Source organism: Gobio gobio (assembly GCF_949357685.1).
Source record: "Gobio gobio genome assembly, chromosome: 7".
Taxonomy (NCBI): domain Eukaryota; kingdom Metazoa; phylum Chordata; class Actinopteri; order Cypriniformes; family Gobionidae; genus Gobio; species Gobio gobio.
The window spans coordinates 54,329,475-54,352,699 of record NC_137103.1 but is presented as its reverse complement, the minus strand read 5'-3'; the positions used below and the strand labels follow the sequence as shown (position 1 = coordinate 54,352,699).

Below are 23,225 nucleotides of genomic sequence, written 5' to 3'. Positions count from 1 at the left end.
TAGTGTACTGTATGTATGTATATATATATATATATATATATATATATATATACATACATACATACATACAGTACACTACCGTTCAAAAGTTTTAGATCTGTAAGATTTTTTTTGCCTCCTTTTTATCATCATTACTCCATTAGTTTCGCATGATCCTTCACAAATCATTCTCATATGATGATTTAATGCTCAACAAACATTTACATTTGCCAAAAATATAACTTCTATTTATGTATACTCTATTAAAAAACAAATAAGCCCACCCAGGTGAGAAATAGCCAGGTAATGCATTAAAGGGATAGTTCACCCAAAAACGAAAATTTGATGTTTATCTGCTTACCCTGAGGGCATCCAAGATGTAGGTGTCTTTGTTTCTTCAGTAGAACACAAATTAAGATTTTTAACTTCAACCGTTGCTGTGTGTCACTCATATAATGCTTGTCAATGGGGTCTAATTCTATTAGAGTAAAAAAAAACATGGACAGACAACTTCAAATTAAACCCTGCGGCTCGTTACGACACATTGATGTCTTAAAACACGAAGCGATCGGTTTCTGAGAGAAACCCAACGTATTTATGCAAATATATCACCTCATATCAGACGAATGTCATCAGCTCTCCAGACCGCCATTACTTCCTGTGAGTGAGGTCAAAATAGCGGCCGGGTCATAGATATATATAGATATATACGTAGATTCCTCATTTGAGCGATCCACGCAGGCACTAATGAGGCATCTATGTATATATCTATGACCCGGCCGCTATTTTGACCTCACTCACAGGAAGTGATGGCAGTCTGGAGAGCTGAAGACATTCGTCTTCATTTGTGTTCTACTGAAGAAACAAAGACACCTACATCTTGGATGCCTTGGGGGTAAGCAGAAAAACATAACATTTTCGTTTTTGGGTGAACTATCCCTTTAATTTCCTTAAAAAGTAACCCAATTAGTAACTTTTAGGGAGTAACACAATATTGTAACAATTGTGTCTTTGTTTTTATTATAACATTGTAGAACATTCAGAAGTCCAGAGATTTCTACAAATCAGATCACTAACAAATATTCCTCTGTTTTGTACACCAGGCACTCAGTTTGACATAAGCAGCTGCAGTGTGAACGGCTCCGATCCTCTGAAGCCGAAATGCCCCGTGCTGAATGCTGACGACATGCCAGTGTTCCCAGAATGGCTGACCATCATCATGCTGTGTATCTACCTGCTGTTCGCCAACATTTTGCTGCTCAACCTCCTCATCGCCATCTTCAAGTGAGTAAACTTACCGGTTTCATTTACACATCGACTGTTCCAAAACCTAGTGAGCTGACTTGATGCCAACTCTCTGCATGCACTCTTTATAGCACGGTTCCTCAAATATTACCCTGGAGGTCCAATGCGCTGCAGAGTTTAGCTCCAACCCTAATCAAACTCACCTACCTGTAATTTTCTAATGAACCTGAAGACATTGATTAGCATGTTCAGGTGTGTTTGATTAGGGTTGGAGCTAAACTCTGCAGCGCATTGGACCTCCAGGGTAAGATTTGAGGAACCCTGCTTTATAGGAAGCAACTCTATGGGCCCTATTTTAACGATCTGAAACGCAAGTGTCAAAGCGCGAACCGCAAGTAACTTTGTGGGCGGGTCTCGGCGCTGTTGCTATTTTCCCGGCGGGATAAATGGCTCTTGCGCCCGGCGCAAATCTAAAATGGGTTGGTCTGAAGTAGCTTCATTATTCATAGGTGTGGTTTGGGCGTAACGTGAATAAACCAATCCGAGCGTCATCCAACATTCCCTTTAAAAGCAGGTGCGCAAGTTCCATTATGGATTGCTATTATTATGGCGTATTTACCAGGCGCACGCCAGGAGCGGTTCACAGCCGAGGAGACTGATGTTCTTGTAAGAGCAGTGAAAGACAGAGAAGTGAAGTTGTAATGTTGTACATTATGGTAAAGGTGATTTCACAGTCTTTTTTTTTTTCAGTTTTTCAGTCGATTTTTTTTCCTGGTTCTTGACGGACAAACCAATTTGTCAGATGTCCTTATATACATATATGTCTTGCCACTATATTGGGCAAACAGGTCTTATCCTTAATTATTACAATTAGCCTGAATCATTTGTAAGCTAGATTTATGCCTATTTTTTCACATCTTCGTGGCACACCACAATGATTTCCGTCATCTCATGTGTTAATATTTTTTTAGTGTAACAATTTATGATTTGCAAAAATAACTGTTGCATCTGTGTAGATTACATGAGCAAAGTGTATGCGCGTTGTGCACGCTATACATTATGGTCAAGCATGCGCCCTTAAAATAGCAAAATGAACAACGCGCAACGCGCCACTGACTTTAGACTAGGTTTTTTCTGGTCAGTGGCGCAATTGTTTAATGGAACAGCAAAATAGCACCAGGGATTGTTTGCGCCGGAACACGCCTCCTTTTTTGCGCTGAACCGCCCAGGGAGCGCAAGTGCATTCACTAGTTTAGCGACGTGCTTCTGTGGAGGGAAAAGCGCGCTTTGCGCGGGTGCAAAATAGGAATGACACATGCGTCGGTGTACAAAGTCAATTGCGCTGGGTGCAAGATAGGGCCCTATGGGTCAGATTTACTCAACTGTGCAAATTAGCGTGAGAGCGCAATTGACCCATCGGTAAGCCCCGCCCCTCTTAGTTAGTGTTGTAACTCGGACAAACAAACAGAGTTGCTATATCTTACAATGACAGATGTCAGTGTGAAACCCTTATCCCAAGTTGTTTTTTGACACAGAATGTAGCGGACCCCCTCCGATTGATGGCCAAACTTAACTGATGGATTATTGGTGAAGTTTATTGCGTCCTTTTTCACCAAACTCACCGTACAAACAAAGCATAAGAAGTGTGCATTAACGTCTCTCTCTCCTCCGTTGCATTTCATTAACATACACAGCAAATGATACAAAAACACTCATATATAAGATTTTAAAATAAATATGGTGGGTGATAAATTTGGAAGCGAGGGTTTACAGATCTCAATGCAAGCGGGAGAAGCCTCATGTTGAGGCCGCCACAAACACAGAACCGACAAAACCCAGGATCAACACTGTTTAACCATCTTAATATGGAGAGATGCACTGAAATGTAGACATTCGTTTATGTGTATTTGACCTACACTGTTAATGTTACATGGTGTGAGAACAGTTAGTTATTTAGGTTTGTATGTTAGCGTAACTTAATGAGAGTATGACAACCAGAAAATCCTCGCAGGATACCTGGAGTCAGTGGCTGCGTCCGAAACCTGGAAAATGCTGCCTTCGGAGGACACATTTCAAGGCAGGAAGGCACCAAGGCACATCCGAATCTAATGTTAGCTTCACTTCCTGTCTCCTGAGATCCCTTCATCTCATCGAGTTTTGAAGGCAGCATATTTGTATCCTTCGCTGCCTTTGATATCCCACAATCCTGTGCTTTCCATTCTGTGACAGTTGAGCTGGGAAAAAAAGATGGCGTCCGAAAGTTGCGTTTGCTGGTCAGTTTGTGTGTAAACGTACGTTTTTTACCAATATTTTCTACTTCTGATGTAATTTCTAGCGAAAAATTACTAATGTAGTAGTTAAATGTGTGTTTAGTTCTCACTAAAGCTCTCTCTATTTTGCTGTAGATCATTAAACCTTTACACTGCCTAAGAAGTCTGTCCGAAATTAGTTTTGTGAGGTGCCTTCATGCACAAACGCTACCTTACAAGCCATTGTCTGATAAGGCAGTGAGGCAACAAGTCAGCTGCCTAGGTTTTCGGACACAGCCAGTGTTACAGTATCCCAGACATATCGTTTGACCATTTTTGTAGCATAAACAACATCAAACCAATGAGAGCTTCAGATCTCCCAATGTTTCTCTATGGCGCTGAAACCTAAAGATGTCCGAGTTTCGGTCCCCGTGCAACTGATACTCAACTGCCATTGGCTCATCTGCGTTCGAGGGGAGGGGCTTACCAATGGGCTGTGGGAGTGTAAAGTTCTGCGCGTGATCTACTGACGATACACAAATTAAAGCACACAGACGCAGCCGAATCATTTCCATAATGCACTATTACACTCTAAAAAAAAAAAGGTTCTATATTGCACCAAAAATGGTTCTTGGCTCTTTTTTAGTGCTATATAGCACCAATTTTGGTGCTTCAGTGGTTCTTCAGAGGTTCTTCACCGGTTCTTCACCGGTTCTTTGACTAAGGTGCTATATAGCACCTCTGAAGAACCGCTGAAGAACCACTGAAGCACCAAAATTGGTGCTATATAGCACTAAAAAAGGTTCCCCTATGATTACGAGCCTTTTTTTTTAGAGTGTAGTGTACCTTAAAGTGCCTTAAATTGCAGACTATGGTTCAGTTTGCAAACCCTCTTTTGGCTTTAATAAACTACTGTGAGGATTTACTAAAGGCATGCAGTGAGAAACTAGCGCTGAAAAGGCTTGAAGGGTTATTTTTGCGGCTGATCTTATTGCATATGCATTTGGAGGAGTTTCCCTTTCAGACGCAGTATTTATGGGAGGTGAGTATTTAAATGAATCATGCGAGGTGATTTACCTACGTTTGCTCTCGTCAATATACTGGCGTTTGTGCCATTATTTACCGCCCAAAACAGCGCACCTTAAAGCAGCACTAGGTAGGTTTTGCTCTCTGGGTCCCCCTACAGTTGGGAAACAGTATTGTCCTCTACTACTGTCGTAAACTCTGTCATTCTACATCAGCGGATGCATCACACGTGCATTTATTGACATGAAAACCATGATAGCCCTGAGTTCACATGCAGGAGTTCTGCTTGCGTCGCGTGTGAAATGTCTTCATCCCAGGTACAGTGGCATATGTTTCAGCATGTCATATGAATATCATTTCATGGGTTTTATTTTTTTTCAAACGCCAAATGATCGCGATGCTCACGTTTACAAGCCAGCGTCATTATAGTAGCCTAGTCTATTGGTTCCCGTTTTACAGAATCTATATGATACTTCAATTCATTGTTTGAGTTGTAGGTAATAACCATATATCGTCATTATTATAATATCAAGCTACCATAGATTAATCTGCAAATTTGAAAAATCGATTTGCATTATAGCTTGAGGCAAGACAAATAAACAAATATCACAGACATGTTAGGTATCCTAATATATGATTTTGTACGTCTTATGTATTTACTTGCAAGAATGTAGCCCCTCCTCCTTCAGCTCACGCCGACGAGCAAACACTGACCCAATGTTGATCCTCATCCTGGCTTTAATCCCTTCACTTTCTCGTTTCCTCTTTTTGCTTTCCTCCGACAAAACCTTTGCTTTCTTATTTTTCTGTGCTGCTTCGGCCATGACTATAACATTCGGCAAACAAATGATAGTTGGGCTCGCACGTCCGAATTTAAGGAAGTGGCGTATATGCCGTAAAGCAGTCGAATTTTGTAGTTCTTTTTGTTCTCGGGTTACTACCCGAAACCCGAAGTTTAAAAACGATACAGACCCCGTCAGGCTATGGCAGACGTGTCATTCAACCTATTGTAAGTCGATGTATCATCACAAGAGTCTTGAAAATATATTATAAAGGTTGAAAAGTTACCTAGTGCTGCTTTAAACTAGATGCTAACTCGTAGATTGTGTTGGTCATTATGGAAATGACCGGTTGCATCTGTGTCTTTAATGTGCGTGTCGTCAGTAGATCACGCGCTGAGCTTTACACTCACATCTGCACTTTTTTGGGGGATTGCGCTCTCACGCTAATTTGCCCTGTTTAGTAAATCTGGCCCGTTGTATCTTGTCATTTGCTGTACAGAATTATAGAAGATGCATGATGCAGTATTGCCGTGACTTTTCAGGGCTTTAAACTCTATCTTTGTGCTTCACAGCTACACTTTCCAGGAGGTTCAAGACAACACGGACACCATCTGGAAGTTCCAGCGGTACGAGCTGATTAAGGAGTACCACAGTCGACCCGCCCTTCCTCCACCCTTCATCCTCCTCAGTCACCTCATCCTCTTCGTCAGAGGAGTGTTGCTGCGCTACCCTCCACAGAGACACAAACACTTCAGTGAGTGCTGGGCCAGTGCCATAATACAGCCACACAACCTCTTTTACTGAAAACACACATGATCGTAGAGATTACTGATGTCCGTTAGTCTAGACGTTGTTTAAAGGGTTAGTTCACCCAAAAATGTAAATTCTGTCATTAATGACTTCCCCTCATGTCGTTCGACACCCGTAAGACCTCCGTTCATCCTCGGAACACAAATGAAGATATTTTAGTTGTAATCTGATGGCTCTGAAAGGCCTCCATTGGCTCAATGCACTTTACACTCTCAAGACCCTTAAAAGGTACTAAAGAAGTCGTTACAAAGTCCATCTCACTACAGTGGTTCTACAATAACTTTATGAAGCGATGAGAATAATTTTTATGCGCAAAAAAACCCTAAATAACGACTTATATAGTGATGACCGATTTCAAAACACAGCATCATGAAGCGTTATGAATCAGTGAGTCGATTCAGCAGTTTAAATCGCCTAAGTCACGTGATTTCAGCAGTTTGGATCGCTAAATTTCAGCGGTTTGACACCCGATCCGAATCATGATTCGACTCACTGATTCATAACGCTTCGAAGCTTCATGATGCCGTGTTTTGAAATCGTCATCACTATGTAAGTCGTTATTTAGGGTTTTTTTGCGCACAAAAACTATTCTCATCACTTCTTAAAGTTATTGTAGAACCACTGTAGTGAGATGGACTTTGTAACGACGTCTTTAGTACCTTTTAAGGGTCTTGAGAGAGTAAAGTGCATTGTGCCAATGGAGGCATTTCAGAGCCATCAGATTTACACTAAAATATCTTCATTTGTGTTCTGAAGATGAACGGAGGTCTTACGGGTGTCGAACGACATGAGGGTGAGTAATTAATGACAGAATTTTCATTTTTGGGTGAACTAACCCTTTAAATATCAAATGCACTGGCGCATCTGTTCCCCCATGGGCATCTGGTCTGAACACCAGGTGTGATCAGGAGCATTGTTGGAGCGCTGCTATTGTGAGGAACTGAAAACCACTGACCATTGACCAACACACACCTGCTCTAAAGTCAATAATGCAGTATAATTTTGTTATTTAACGAATGAGTTAGTAATATGAGCCAGTGCACAACTCTGCTTATCACACACACAGGGACATGCAGCAGCACACACACACACTTTTACATATGAAAAATTAAAGGATTAAAATGTAAAAGATTATTATTGTGTACATAAGATGAAAATGTCATAATGGATAGTCATTGCAAGTATCAGAATTACCTATTTGGATACCTATTTACCTAATCATGGCAACACACATGTATTTAAACTCGTCAGGTTGAGGGTGTCTATATTACGCGATGTAAATAGTGACATAGCTATTGTGCAAGCGCAACTGGCTTTTAAAGGGTAAGGGAGATGAGGCTCTGATTGGTAACACTCATTAAGAGACTAGGTAAAACCCTTTTGGATCATGCGCCTGGCGTGCCGACCATTTTTCCCATCATTAAACTAGCAAGTCAAGTCAACTTTATTTATATAGCGCTTTTAACTATACAGATTGTTTCAAAAGCAGCTTAACAGTGTTAAACAGGAAAATAATGCAGCATAATTTTATTCAGCCGTCTAGCCATTCAATCTAGAGAAAAAATGTCATCAGTTCATTTCCATTATCATACAGTGACAGTGTGGGCTTTAGATCAGTAATTAGAGCAGTAATTTAGTTTATATGGTTAATTTAGTTTAATAATAATAATAATAGATTTATTTCGATATTTAGTTGAAAAATGTAGAAAAAGTTAGTGTCTCAAAAGTGGATTCGGACATGCCCTAAGTGCACTTGCACCATGAGCTTCAGACCATGTGCTCATATCATTAAAATAGGGCCCAATGAGCATAAAATCGGGTCCAGTTTATAGAGTGCATTGGCATCCGTCCCCTTTTTCAGCGGCGCTGGTTGTGGATGTATTTTTTCCATTCATTTAAAAAAAAACAAAAGTCTTCATTAAAGCATTATAAACGCAGGAACCATGACGCATTGCGAGCAACACAATCGAATTAAAAACATCCAAACTGCCTGTTTTGTTGCATGACTCACTATAGCATTTGCATTTATGCATTTGGCAGATGCTTTTATCCAGAGTGACTTACATTGCATTCAATGTTTACATTTTATCAGTTCATGCACTTCCTGAAAATCAAATCCCAAACCAGTTCTACTGTTTGAGCTACACGAACAAAGCTTATATTTTGATCACTTTAAGTGAGTGAGTGTCTCAATCCCTGGTTTAAGTACATGGCTCTCCACAGGGCAGGAGCTAGAGCAGACTGAGGATGAGGAGCTGTTGTCATGGGAAGCCTTCATGAAGGACAACTATCTGCAATCTACACGACAGGACGAGAGCCAGAGCGTGGAGCATCGTATCCAGGACACCGCAGAGAAGTAACTCAGAGAAGCACAGGACTGAAATAGGGCATGAAACAAAACTGCTCATGTGTTTGAAAAATCAGGTCTCCAATTGAACATTTTCTAGTGACCGATCACATCTACATTTTCTAGTTGGCCAAATTGAATTTCTTGAATTTTAATTGAATTAAATTGCATCAATTCACAAAAATTAAATTTGGCCAACTGAAAAATGTAGATGTGATCGGTCACTAGAAAATTTTCAATTGGAGACCTGAATTTATTTTTACAGTGTACCGAATTTGATTTAAGGAAGCGTTTAGAGTACAAGGAAGGGAGGAGTGATGGTCTGACAGGTCAGGGGGAGGGGCTTAATATAATATTCATGAGCTTAAAATTCTTACATTCATGAATATTAATATATGTGACATAATGTTCCTACATAATTTGCTAAAAGGCAATGTTCCTTTAAAAAAATGTGACCCGTGCTGGCAAAACGAGTCACAATAAGCACATTTCCAAAAATTATAATTATTTTCACATTCTCTATTAAAAAAAAACTTACAAAATGATGTATGCTTTGTTGGAATCAGACAGAAAATGACTGAGCTACACCTTTTTGAAATCCATTTTGAGAAAAAGTGAGGTTCCAAAACAACATCACCAGCAACCATACCTTAAAGTCCCTGGTAATAACACCACATTTGACACACACCAAATCAACACCAAATATCTATTGGAAAAATATACAGTATATTCAACTTTTTTTCCACATGATATCACATTTGTTTTATTAACATTGAGAGACAGACAGCCTAAATATTAAGACCTTTTGTACCGCACCGAACTAATATAATGTCACACATCAGATGTCTTCCGCCAAACGTTCATTTAAGACACAACAGATCATTTGATTGCATTTTGAAATACAGTAATTCTGTGTATGTGTGTGTATATCGGGATCGCACATTGTCTGAGAGTCTGTGCAGTAGAGTCACACGCGAGTAAGATCGTTTTGTTTACATCAGCATGAGTTTAAAATAATTACATTTCATTGGTTTAGCCATCGAGAATTCGCTATGAATATTCACAAAGTTGGAATAATGCGCTTTAAAACGATACCAAACTTGTGTATCGAGGCCAGTGGTCGAGAAGTCGTCATTTTTCATGGACAAGGGAAAGGTACTCCTCTCAGAAAACGTACAAATACAGATACTTATAGATGTTTAGTGGCTATTTGGAGCATTGGGATCGCTAGACGAGGGCTTAATGAACTCATTTTTGGGAAAACCTCAAATTTGACACAATTTTATCATATTTCACTTGTTTTTACTGTAGCTCGAAATTATCCCGTGTGCATTCCGACTCATTTACTCAGTACATGAACTTCTGACCATATGCCCATTGCCAAAATGTATCTTCAGAAATGTGTGAATCCGAGAAGATCCTCTGTAAGATTTGGCTCATTTTCCATTTCTTCACAGTGTCCAAGCAAAGAAAAACTCTTAAAATATGTCAACTTCCCAAAAAGATGTGCGACAAACTTCTAAAAGTGCATTTTTACTGTGAATTTCAGCTTAAGACTTCATAATTTCGCACTCGTATATGAAGGTTAAACATGTTTTCCTCTCAGGGTTGGAGCGATGTCTGAACTTCTGGAGCGGGAGCAGGAGATGGTTTCCGCCACCATGGCGAAGCGGCTCACCAAGCTTGAAGAGCAGGTGTTGTTCTGCCACTGACACTCACACATACCCCATAAACAGTGTTTCACAGTCAGCTAGTTCTGTTCATTTTTTCCGGCAGCGTGTCAAAGCAAATGTGAGTGTCAGATGGTGAATCTCTTGTCTTCTGGCAGGTTTCGGAGTCGGCCAAAGCTTTGCGATGGATTATAGATGCGCTGAAATCTCAGGGATGCAAATCCAAAATGCAGCCTCCTCTAATGAGTAAGCAGTGTTATTAAATGTATGCATGCTTTGCTCATGATCTGTCTTTTTAAACATTAGAGACACAAATCCCTTTTTTTGCAATGAGAACTTAGATGCACTGCTTTTTAAACGTTTATTGTTCCTCAATCCTGCATTTATTTGATAAAAAATACAGTAAAAATAGTGAAATATTATTACAATGTAAAATAGCTGTTTTCTATGTGAATATATAGTCAAATGTAATTTATTCCTGTGATCAAAGCTGAATTTATCATCATTACTCCAGTCTTCAGTGTCACATGATCCTTCACAAATTATTCTAATATGATGAAACATTTATGATTATTATTATTAATGTTGAAAACAGTTGTGCTGCTTCATATTCTTTGAGGAATAGGAAGTTAAAAGAACAGCGTTTATTTGAAATCGAAATCTTTTGTAACATTATGAGTGTCTTTACTGTCACTTTTGATCAGTTTAATGCATCCTCGCTGAATAAAAAAAGTATTAATTTGTTATGTTAGATTAATATTGTATGTTAGATCCACTTTAATCTATTGTAAAATTAACATGCACTGATTATTTGCTGATTTTAAGACTAATAATAAGTAATAATTCACAAAAATTGAAGTTCCCATGAGATCTTTATGCGCTATACCAAAAATAGCCACCGGGTGTCATGCACATTCCATTGATTGTTTTTTTTTATGCATTTTGACATTTCCAAATGTCACTTCCATCACAAAACAGTCACCAAATATGGAACCTTGAGACTCAGACCTTTCCGACAATGTGTGTTTTGTCAAGATTAAAAAAGGTTTTGATTATAAAATAGTTAAAATAAATGTTGTGATATGAAACATGACCCCGCCCACTAGGGGGAGGAGCCCGCTAGAAGAATTTAAAGTACCGTTTCCATGGTAATGCAACCTCCAATTTCAAAACGGTTTACACAGGATGCATTTTGAGTCCGTAAGCTTTCAAATGATACCTAATTTATGATAATTACTCAAATATATTATACAAAAAAAGGCGATCCAAAAAAGAGTGCCAGGCGGGACGGTGACAGTTAAGAGGTTAAGACTGGATTTAGATTTTTAAAAATTTTCTGTAAGGGAGAACTAATATTTTTTTTATGTTTTAAAAAATATTACAATAATGAAAATATGTTTTTGGTGAGTTTATAATGTAATCATTTTCTCATAATGTAAAATATTATTACATTATGATCTCCAGATTCTATTACATTTGGGGCAATTTTTACATTATGAACATTTTATTATAATAATAATAATGTAATGCTTATTACATTATGTGCAGTTATTACATTATGAGTTGACACAAATGTTTTTATGCTAACGTTTTTAGAACGTTATTAAAGACCAGATAACTTATGGATATTTTATCCAAAGCGTCTGCTAAATGCATAAATGTAAATGTAACTTAATGTGACTGGAAGAACTGGGTTGTTGATCAAGACCTCTGTCCATCCAGCAGGTAAAATGTCTGACAGGGATGATGGTGACTCTAGTGGACAGGAGACAGAGGATGAATCGGCCCCTCACACATTTGCACGTCAGTTTCAGTATCCGGGCAGTACCATCAAGCGCTTTCCTGTGCCTGAGGAGAAGGTGTCCTGGGAGGTGCCTGATATGAATTATAACACATATTTCATAACAGCATTCTGTTGTATTGTTTGTCTCGTGTGACACATGTTTTGCTCTTTTAGGTAAACTTCACTCCGTATCTTCCCCCAGTTTTCAATCAACAGGACAGCAGCGAGTAAGTTTTATAGTGAAAAATAGAGAGGCACTTAATCAAATCAGCGATATAGTCTTGTGAAAATATTATCCACTATTAAATATATAGTTGAAAGTGAAAGGCGACACTCTGTGATGCATTCAAGTCATGTCGGGAATATCGTATTTACAAGTTGAACACACATGAACCACCACAAACTTGTAATTATGAGTGAGAAACATGACTTTTTCTCTAATCCCAATATTTTTCGAGATGTTCCGAGTGTCAGTGAGAAAATGTGGGACGTAATAGATGCAGCGTCTGTATTAATGGTACATTTAATACATTAATTAAATTATTATAATGGATCATAAGGTTTTGCTTTTTATAAGCTATGCTTGCTTACGTAAAAAAAAAATTCTTACTTAATATTCCACGCTCAACTGTTAGTGGTGTTATAACAAAGTGGAAGTAATTGGGAACAACAGCAACTCAGCCACAAAGTGAAATCTCAGAGCGGGGTCAGCACATGCTGAGGGTCACAGAAGTCGCCAACTTTCTGCAAGAGCTACAGACTTCTGTGGCCTTCAGATGAGCTCAAGATCAGTGTGTAGAGCTTCATGGAATGGGTTTCCATGGCAGAGCCGCTCATCCAAGCCTTACATCACCAAGAGCAATGCAAAGCGTGGGATGCAGTGGGGTAAAGCGCGCCGCCACTGGACTCTAGAGCAGTGGAGACGTGTTCTCTGGAGTGACCAATCACGCTTCTCTGTTCAATCCCATGGACGAGTCTGGGTTTGGCGGTTGCCATGAGAACGGGATTTGCCTGACTGCATTGTGCCAAGTATAAAGTTTGGTGGAGGGGGGATTATGGGGTGGGGGTTGTTTTTCAGGGGTTGGCCCCTTAGTTCCAGTGAAAGGAACTCTTAATGCTTCACCAAGACATTTTGGACAATTTCATGCTCCCAACTTTGTGGGAACAGTTTGGGGACGGCCCCTTCCTGTCCCAGCATGCACCAGTGCACAAAGCGTCGCTCCATAAAGACATGATGAGCGAGTTTGGTGTGGAGGAACTTGAGTCCTGACCTCGACCCGATTGAACACCTTTGGGATGAATTAGAGCGGAGACTGAGAGCCAGGCCTTCTTCTTCTGCGCTTCTAGAAGAATCCCCATAAACACACTCCTAAACCTTGAGGAAAGCCAGAAGAGCTGAAGCTGTTAGAGCTGCGACTCCATATTAAACCCTACGGATTAAGAATGGGAAGCTCATGAGTGTGTAAAGGCAGGCGTAACAAAACGTTTGGCAATATAGTGTGTATATAACACTGTCCAGGCTGTTTAAATGCAATAATGTCCAATTGTAAAAAAATGCTTGTCTTTTTTTATTGTTATAATAATTATTTTAGAATGTCTAAACATAAACCTAAATAAAATAAAAACTTTTTTAAAATAAAAAATAAAAAAATTACAAATTAGCTGTTTTAATTGAAATTGTATGTTATTTTAAAAGTGTTTGTTCTCCAGTAGATGGCAGAAATCTTCCATTTATGGTGTTATCTCCTCCATGAATGAAAATGAGAAATGTGGATCTTTTTAAAGTGAACTTTACGTAAAAAGTAGTTTTTTTAATAAACGAATTTAAAAAATAAATTTTTATATACATTTTAAAAAATGCCTAAAATCCCTTAAACACTGCACAAATGTATAGTAAACACATTGAGTGATTTAACATGACACGTGTACATTGCAATTTAGTAAGAGCTGAAGACTTATTATATACCTTGAAATGCTTTTTTTTTGTATTCCTAACAGTCTTGCGAAGCTTTTTGTAAATTAAAACATATTTTTCTCTGTACAGATCTGACACTTCAGTCTTAGACAAGTACAGGTACGCAAAGCAAAATATATTTAATCCGTGCCTTTATTCTCATACTGGAATTTGCATTCAAGTGCATTTGATTGAGTCTCATTCTCATGAATGGATTATCCAGGAATCCAGAAGGAAGGACTGGGATACGAGGAAAAGGGGCTCTGAAATCCCCCGGCCCCAATCACATTCTCCACCCAATCTTCACCAGGTATACATACAACACTGGCATTCAAATCCCCATCTTCACTTCCTGCTGGAATTAAAGTCTAATCTCATATCAGATGAAATTGAAGTTTACAACCGAATACACCAAAAACAACACAGGCTCTTGCATTTATGAGATTATAGCAGATTAGAGATCATATTAATCTGGTGTCCTCAGTTCATCCGGCGCTCAGTGTAAGAGATTTCTGCCTGTTTTAAAGGTGGCGTGATGCTGAACACACAGTGCTGGAGTTTCTATCCGTTTGTGAGGACGCAGAGAAGCCCGGGGCTCTTCCTGGGGTGAGAATGCATAAAATATAGAGAGAATTGGTGCATTTGCTTTTATTATGCAGTCATAAAAATCACATTTGCTATATTGTCCACAAACAAGCTTTCTAGATATGTGTATTAAGTCATTTTTCTCTTGCAGGGCCCAGCCAAACCTGATGAGCCTCTACCACAGACACTGGAGAGGATTCTGGGTAAAAAGTTACATGACAAGACCAAGTCTGAACTAAAGGCTGGGGAACAGGTGAGCAAGAAATCAACATAATGCACAACTTTACTGATTAAAAGACATAAACCCTATTCGGACGGTAATTGTTTCTGGTGGGGTATTTTCATCATTGACAGGGGCTAGTCTGTGATTTTATTGCCGTCCGAAACCCAGAATGTCAGTATTTTTCTCCGTAAAACCCCCCCGGCCGAATTACCCACTGTTTTTAGACAAACACCAAGAACATAAACAAATGAATAAACTGAATGTGATTCACATTTGTCAGTCATACGTAAATGAAATAGGTAAGTTTTATGTAGTAGTACACAGCAAAATGGCCATGATAAATAAACACTGCCTAGGTTTCATGTGTGCACTACAGAGTTAAAGTGCCATTGAAGCAGCGTTGACGTTAATGAGATAATGAAGTGATGATTGGACATTAATGATGAACACCTGTTGTTAACAAGCATAATAACTGAAGGAACGAGAAACAAAAACAGAAAAGAGAGAGAGCCTTAAGGTCACCACCCACGTAAAAATCCCCAGCCAAATTACCTACTGTTTTTAGACAAGCACCAAGGTTGTGTGGTAATTTAACTGCCGTCCGAATCCACATCTCTGAGTTTTCAAGAATATATCACTTAAAAATTCACTGTTTATATCCTTTTTGACCCCTGCAGGGCACCGTACGGTTGCGCTTCGCTGTAATTTGGATGCATTTTAAAGATCTAGACTTTTATTACTGAAATGCTTTTACAAGAGCAATATATTTCATCACCGCTCAAAAAAAAAAGAAAAACAAGAAAATCACGTAAACATTTGAAATGGGCCGTTATTACGGCAGTGATTATATAACCGCAGCATTATTATTACCTCATGTAAATAAGAGGCTGTATTCTCTTATTCCCGCTCATTTCCATGTGGAATCAAATGACATCCTTTATTTTGAGATCAAATACAAAACCATTTGAACTATAATGTGCGTCTATATATCTTCCTATTTTTAAACAGATTTAAATAATTACATAATAATTAGGATATTATTTAGCTATAATTACATTAAATATGCATTTATTATTATTATTATACCGAGCATATGGTATTTTATTTACAGCACAATCATGTTATTGAGCATGTGCGCAGGATCACAAAACTCATTCCTCCACCGTGAATAAAGAGTTTATCACTGAAGTGGCTGCACATTTATTTTTACAGACTTCCACGTGAGAAACAGTTACCGTCCGAATAGGGCTTTAGATTTGAACCGCATTGGGTTTCATATATTATCTATGGTTTAGTGTTGCATGGAAAAAATACAGCATGCAGTGAGTAAATAATTATAGAATTTAGATGTTCGACTATTCACTAAATTAAAGCTGCAGTCTGTAACTTTTTTTGATTAAAAATGATCCAAAATCTAATTTCTGAGCAAGTGCATAACCAGCCAGTGTTCAAAACCATCTCCTTACCTTAGCCCGATTCACAACGGTACGCTTGTAATATTGTGTTATAATTTGAGTGGTACTGGTGGATTTCCAGGAAATTGGAGCATGTCTTTGCGTCATTACGTCATGTCTGTACACATAAAGCATGAGTCTGGCTAGTAGGCTATCGCATGTGAGGATGCTGCAGGTGCTGGATCATTTATAGCCTTTTCTCAGAGCCGCTGGAATAATTAAACATATTATTTTAATGGCTTCACTCCCGGATAACAGAAAATGGGCAAAGAGGCGGGATGTGGGCGGAGCTGAGCTGACGTGATGACTAACAGACAGCAGATAAATGGCAATCCACCTGTCACTCAAAGTGGCCACGCCCTTAATTATGCAGAACTTTAATACTTTATATAATGCAAACAAATGAGTTATAAAAAATTCACCTCCTCACAGTCGACGTTTGCCATGAAGGGCAAAATAAGCTGTATAGACCAAAATAAGCCGTATAGACCAAAACCGTATAGGCCAGTCGATGAATTGCAGTTTAAGTCACTTCCGTATTGGCTTCAAGAGAAACAGGGGGAAGTTGCCGCTTTGTTAAATTCCCTAATAACATATTATATTGACTAAAAGTGTAAATTAATGTGTTAATTACCACAACGGGTCGAAGCCACCCACATGAAAAAATACTATAGTATATTATAGTAAAATAAGTGTTTTTGAACCATACTATAGTAAAGACATTACAGTAAATTGTAGTATATTGTAGTATATTATAGTATTTACTACACTTTGTTAATTTACTGTAGTATATTTATGTAACGTACTGCTCTGAGTCAGACAATTTACTATAGTACGGTTCAAAAACACTATAGTATTTACTACAGTCATTTTACTATAATATACTATAGTATTTTTTCATGTGGGCATGAATTTCAACTTCCAGTTGCCTGCTTTAATTAATCATTAGCTAATGATTTGCAAAGGTATTATTATGTTATGACTTGAGGCACATCACTATTAAATAATTGTTTAGTAATATGTCATTGTGGTTATGGGTTTTGAATTAATTTAGAATTATTTAATAGTGATGTGCCTCAACAAGTTCAATCATAACATAATGATACCTTTGCAAACCATTAGCTAATGATTAATTAAAGCGGACAACTGGAAGTTGAAATGCATGGCTTCGACCCATTGTGGTAATTAACACATTTATTTACACTTTTAGTTAATATAATATGTTTTTAGGGAATTAACACATTGACACATTTAACTGATAACAATTCATACATTATTGAATCTATTAATCATACAGAATCGTCATTAGTTGCTGATGCAGTCATCATTAATAAATGGTTTAGTTCTTCATGAGTCACACATTAACTCATGATTATCTGTGTATTAGTTAAGCAGGATTTAATGCATATTAGTGCACCCGTATTGCAAAGTGTTACCGGTAACGCTAATACACACTGAATACATGTAGTCACACAATGCTGATGTTGCTAACATTAACAAATTGCGAACAAAGTACATAACAATAATAATAATAATTTGCACGGTTTGATGTGATGTGAGCGAGCTTTAGATTTAATCACCGTTGATAGCATGATTTACTGTAATGCTTTTTTCTTAGATGGTCAGAACAAAAGTGGCTGATGTTAATTGTTCAGATGACATTTTCGCGGTAAAAACTTATTATTTTGGTCGTACTTCCAAGACGTGGAATATGTGATTCTGAAGTACAGGATCCACACCGGTGCGGTGAATGAGTGACAGCCACACACACTCCTCAAAACATCAGATTCATCCGCACCGACGCACAACCCGTAAAGATGATAATTCAACAAATAACTGCAGTTACAGGTTTCAAACAGAGATGGCGACAAAGAGGCGAAACTTACAGACTGCAGCTTTAACTAAATGAACTATTAACTGAACTGTCTTGATTTATTTATCTATAATCAACTGGTGCATCTGGAATATCAAACATGGCCAAAAGCAGGAAAGTAGCATGAGTATTGAGTTAAAGATGTGTGTGTTTCCTCTCTGGTGCAGGTCTATAAGGGTTATGTTGATGACAGCAGGAACACTGATAATGCCTGGGTGGAGACCACCATCATCACACTTCACTGTGACAAACACGCTCCGCTGATGGCAGATCTAAACCACATAGTGAGTAGAAAAACATCTCTTTATCTCATATCTCACTGATTTTCTGGTATGATGGAATTATTAGCCAGACTGAATATGAAGCATCTCCTGTTCAAATAGACCAAAAATAAAACACAGACAAATTCAAGTAAAAATTGTAAAAGGCAAGTAATGCTGGGTACACACATCAAGATAATCAGGGCGATTTTGGACCGATTTCTCCCCTTCCGACAATCCTAGGTAAAGGCCAGGGCCCGTATTCATAAAGATACTAAGAGTCCTCTCAGAAAACTCCTAATTTAGCTTAAAAACTTTTATCTTAGTGAAGAGGCGGGGCTGACCCCGTTGCTACGTATGACACAGTCTTTTAAAGACTGTGATTGGTTGTTTTTCCAAAAAGGGGAAAAAAGGAGCACTTTTAAGTATAGGGTCCATTCTAAGCCTTCACTTTGAAATTACTAGCGCAAATTGTCCTATTTTACTGTTCTCTCTCACTCACACACACACACACACATTATATATATGTACACTGAAAAAAAGGATTATGGCCTGATTAAATTAAGCATAATTAATTTGTGCTCGTTTAAATAATTAAAATTTAGTTTTTTAATTTTAATTTTAAAAAATGAATTGGTTTTATGGGAATTGCATGTGTTTTTGTTTAAATTGAGATCAAATCATTTGATTGTGTCCACTTACGATAAAAAAAATTGTAAATTTAAAAAAAAAAAACTTTTTTCACCATCGTCATGAAGGGCAAAATTAGCCGTATAGACCAAAACCACAGTTTGTCCCAGACTGTAAACATGTGTTCTTCTGCTGTAAAGTTGGGCATTTAATCATGAGCTCAATGAGATTCTGCTCCTTCTGGAGTCTGTCTCTAGTGGCCAGTCCATGAACTGCAGTTTAAATCACTTCCGTATCGGCTTCAAGAGAAACTGGGGGAAGAGCCGCTTGGTGCAGACCAGGGGCGGTTCTAGACCCTTTTTAGGGGGGGCTTCAGCCCCGCTTAACTTCTGCCCCAGCCCCCCTAAAAAAATGTGTGATTAACCTTTAAAACATATGAAACTGGCGGGAGGATTCGGCTTCGTCCCGTCTTTCTGCGTGTTCTTCAATCCGCACGTCAGAAGCAGAGGTGTGTGTGTTCATCTGAGCCTCATTGGTCTGTCACCGCTCGTCAATGTAAAAATATTCGAGAAAACCAATCAAATCAGAGTAGGCGGGCTTTATGTTCACACAGAATCTGCTGAGGCGAATTTTAGCAGCACGACTCGACGTCAAGTGAGAGAAATGTAAGCTAAGACTCTGCTTCTTTAAAGGGTTAGTTCACCCAAAAATGAAAATTCTGTCATTAATTACTCACCCTTATGTCGTTCGACACCCGTCAGACCTCCGTTCATCTTCAGACACAAATGAAGATATTTTAGTTGAAAGCTGATGCTGAGAAAGGCTTCAGATAGGCCTCCATTGGAATTCAGTTCATTTACACTCCCAAGACCCATAAAAGGCACTTAAAACGTCATTACAAAGTCCATCTCACCACAGTGACTCTACAATAATCTTACGATGCGACGACAATAGTTTTTGTGCGCAAAAAAAAATCAAAATAACACCTTTATCCAACTTGTTATTGTCTTCCGTGTGTGCCTCCACGACGCATGCGCGAGAATATGACGTAGCGCCAGCGTTCGGGAATCCATGAAATGCACACTTTAACCCCATTTTGAGAACTACACCGAGACCTAAAGCACGATCAATGTAGAATCCAACAGCTGAGATACGCGCGTCTTCCTCTGCTTGTAAACAAATCGCTTCTGGGTCATGTGTCTGAACGCCGGATCTGCGTCATATTCTCGCGCATGCGTCGTGGAGGCGCACACGGAAGACAAGAACAAGTTGGAAAAAGGTGTTATTTTGATTTTTTTTGCGCACAAAAACTATTTTCGTCGCATCGTAAGATTATTGTAGAGTCACTGTGGTGAGATGGACTTTGTAACGACGTTTTAAGTGCCTTTTATGGGTCTTGTGAGTGTAAATGTACTGAATGCCAATGGAGGCCTATCTGAAGCCTTTCTCAGCATCAGCTTTACACTAAAATATCTTCATTTGTGTCTGAAGATGAACGGAGGTCTGACGGGTGTCGAACGACATGAGGGTGAGTAATTAATGACAGAATTTTCATTTTTGGGTGAACTAACCCTTTAAGTCAGAAATGTTAAACAAAAATATTCAGGCAAATGAATAGCCTACACTTTTGTCTAATTTCACCAATTTGAATTGAAAATAGGCCAATGTGATTCATAATGTAATTAACAAACAAGAAATATTAACAAAACCGTTTTCTTCAGATTAGGCATACAATTAATAATGAATGTGTACATATTGTACATTAATATTATTCCATTTGTAGCCTTCAATAAATAAATAAAAAGCTCAGCTATTTCAGCCTGTATTGGGTATAAGATTAGTAATGAATGTGTTTATTTTGTGAATTAATTTAATGAACTTAAAACTTTAATAAACAGTAAATTAACGTGTCTAAGAAAAGTATTCATAAAACATATCAATATCAGTATGTTAATATGTAAACCATATTTACTTCACTGACGAAAATGGAAAAACTATATCAGTTAAAGCTCAGCGTTAGGAGGGGAAGACACTGGGCAAGAGAAAAACAGAGAAAAAAAGAGATGTGGAGATAAGAAAGACAAATAATCTACTGCCCAGTGACATGGGTTTCAAGCTATTTTTATCACATTTTTTGGCCTTCAGAACATCTTAAAATGCACATACGGTGTGTAGATCAGAGAAATAAACATTTTCTCGGGGGAGCTTTATAAGTATTACTTAATAAGTATTAATAAACAGCCATCCTATGGATATGCATGTTAGTAAGCTACTAGTTAATAGCGCAATTTGGACCCTAAAATACCCTCACTGGGGCTAAGCCCCACTAAAATGGAAATCCTAGAACCGCCCCTGGTGCAGACACTGAATAAATGTTACGATCTCATAATACTCTCTGTGATTCTGACGATGCGAGTCCCCAGTTCGATAGACATAAAACATCACAAGCACATCCAGTTTGATGTTCTGTGCAGTCACAGCGCTCCATAAGTGTTTTTCATTTAGTGCTTTAGTGGCAGTATTTCAGCTCTGGTTGGGTTCGCGGAGCAACTTAAGCTGTCTTTGTTTTTGCTGCAGGTTGAGAGCTCGGCGTCATCTCATCATCCGCTCAAGTGGCGGGAAGTGAGCAGCATCGCGTGTGTGTGTCCATACCAGCGAGAGGCTCTACGTCATGTAGCACAGCTTCACAACACACACTTTTGACCCTCAGGAAAACACACACACACATGCTACAATGAGCGCAAACGTGTCTTTAAAGGTGTGCCATTTCCGTGCTACTAACACCACCAAACAGAACTGCATGAATAATGACTAAAAATTCCTTTGGGCCTTTGCATTTTAATGCCATTAATGGTGCCTTTAACTCCAGATCATTTGCTCACATTCATGCAGATTTCTGTTCAATCCATAAGCCATACAGTCAGCCTCACACATATGGTATGTTGAATGTGTTTTATAATGCATTATTGTATTTATTAGTACTTTTGGACATAAGTTTCAATATAATTTTGAATGTGGTTGCATTTTAAAACATAAATGCCGGTCAATCAAGTGTTTCGTTTGCACATATATATGCATAAACATATACACGTTATGCATGGAATGGTGTAGTTGCAGAGTGAAGTTGAGGAAAATAACCGGTTGGCTGTACATTATCTCACGTATTACACAGCTATTTACATATTACATATATTTGCAATAAAAATGTAAGCAATTAACTGAAAAGAAAGAATTTAATCAATGGATGTGTAAAAAAAATCTGTATATATTTGAGTGCTTCATGCGGCAAAGCCATTGATTCATGTACAGTACAGTGCTGACCAGACGTAATTAGACCAGATTAGGCAGCATTGCATTGTGGGATGTCAGCAGGAAGATGAGTTTGTGCTATTTCACATAAAAACTTTCACCTCCATTTTACAAGCAATTATGAAATGCCTTAAATATTAGAATATATCGATATAAATTGACTCAGGTTTGTGACCTAAATGCTGTATCTGCACTGTTAAAACTATTAAAAAATGATTAATAACTGCATATATGCAACAATAAAGGTGTGTGTGTTCTCCTGGCTACTTTGCAGTAGTTGGTGTAGTTCTACAGGTTTGTTGTAAAAACGTTTGCTAAATGCATAAATGTAATTAATTAAATGACAATGGTTTGCCATATTTCGTGACAAAGGTCTTAATTTTTCAGTTTTGTTCAAGGTAATTGAAGTAACAGTTTTTCAATAGCAGAAGAATATCTGAAAGTATGGTATTTGGGGTAAAAGGCACAATAATAATATACATGATGATAAATAGTTTGCGGACTTTTCCATTTGTTGACATGACATGGTTAGATTCAGATCATATATTAAGTTGAGTGTCCGCCTTTGAGAAAATCGCCATATTTATAATGAGACCAACATATTTAAAAATACGATATTAATCATATCATGTAATAAACTATCATGTATTGTTACTACTGTAAATCCTGTAAATCCAAGGGAACTTCTTCAATGCTTTCATACTTTCATTTTGTTTCTGTATTTTTAAAATATATTTTTATATTAACATATTTTAATGATAGTATGTTTATTAAACAAATAATTATTTTATTCATCAAAGTAAACCAAAATAGTACAAATGTTGCTAAAGGCATTATTAAAAGCATACACTGATCAGACATTATGAACACCTTCCTAATATTATGTTGGTCACCCTTTTGCTGCCAAACCAGCCCTGACCCGTCGAGGTACTAGACCCCTGAAGGTGTGCTGTGGTATCTGGCACCAAGATGTTAGCAGCAGATCCTTTAAGTCCTGTAAGTTGCAAGGTGGGGCCTCCACGTGCATCAATGAGCCTCGGCCGCCC

General features: G+C 38.2%; 1 protein-coding gene across 1 annotated transcript in view; it reads left to right on the top strand.

Annotated features, from left to right (window-relative positions):
* Positions 1–22,537, top strand: part of trpm2 (transient receptor potential cation channel, subfamily M, member 2) — a 71,594-nt gene extending 49,057 nt beyond the window's left edge. The window contains exons 20-32 of the mRNA XM_079821122.1: positions 1,083–1,263; positions 5,854–6,035; positions 8,315–8,447; positions 10,045–10,132; positions 10,267–10,354; positions 11,831–11,979; positions 12,066–12,118; positions 13,936–13,965; positions 14,069–14,155; positions 14,373–14,451; positions 14,582–14,683; positions 18,148–18,264; positions 21,448–22,537. Of these exons, the coding sequence (XP_079677248.1) occupies positions 1,083–1,263; positions 5,854–6,035; positions 8,315–8,447; positions 10,045–10,132; positions 10,267–10,354; positions 11,831–11,979; positions 12,066–12,118; positions 13,936–13,965; positions 14,069–14,155; positions 14,373–14,451; positions 14,582–14,683; positions 18,148–18,264; positions 21,448–21,573 (1,415 nt within the window). The 3' untranslated portion in view covers positions 21,574–22,537. The remainder of the gene's footprint in view (positions 1–1,082; positions 1,264–5,853; positions 6,036–8,314; positions 8,448–10,044; positions 10,133–10,266; positions 10,355–11,830; positions 11,980–12,065; positions 12,119–13,935; positions 13,966–14,068; positions 14,156–14,372; positions 14,452–14,581; positions 14,684–18,147; positions 18,265–21,447) is intronic.
* Positions 22,538–23,225: the final 688 nt, after the last annotated feature.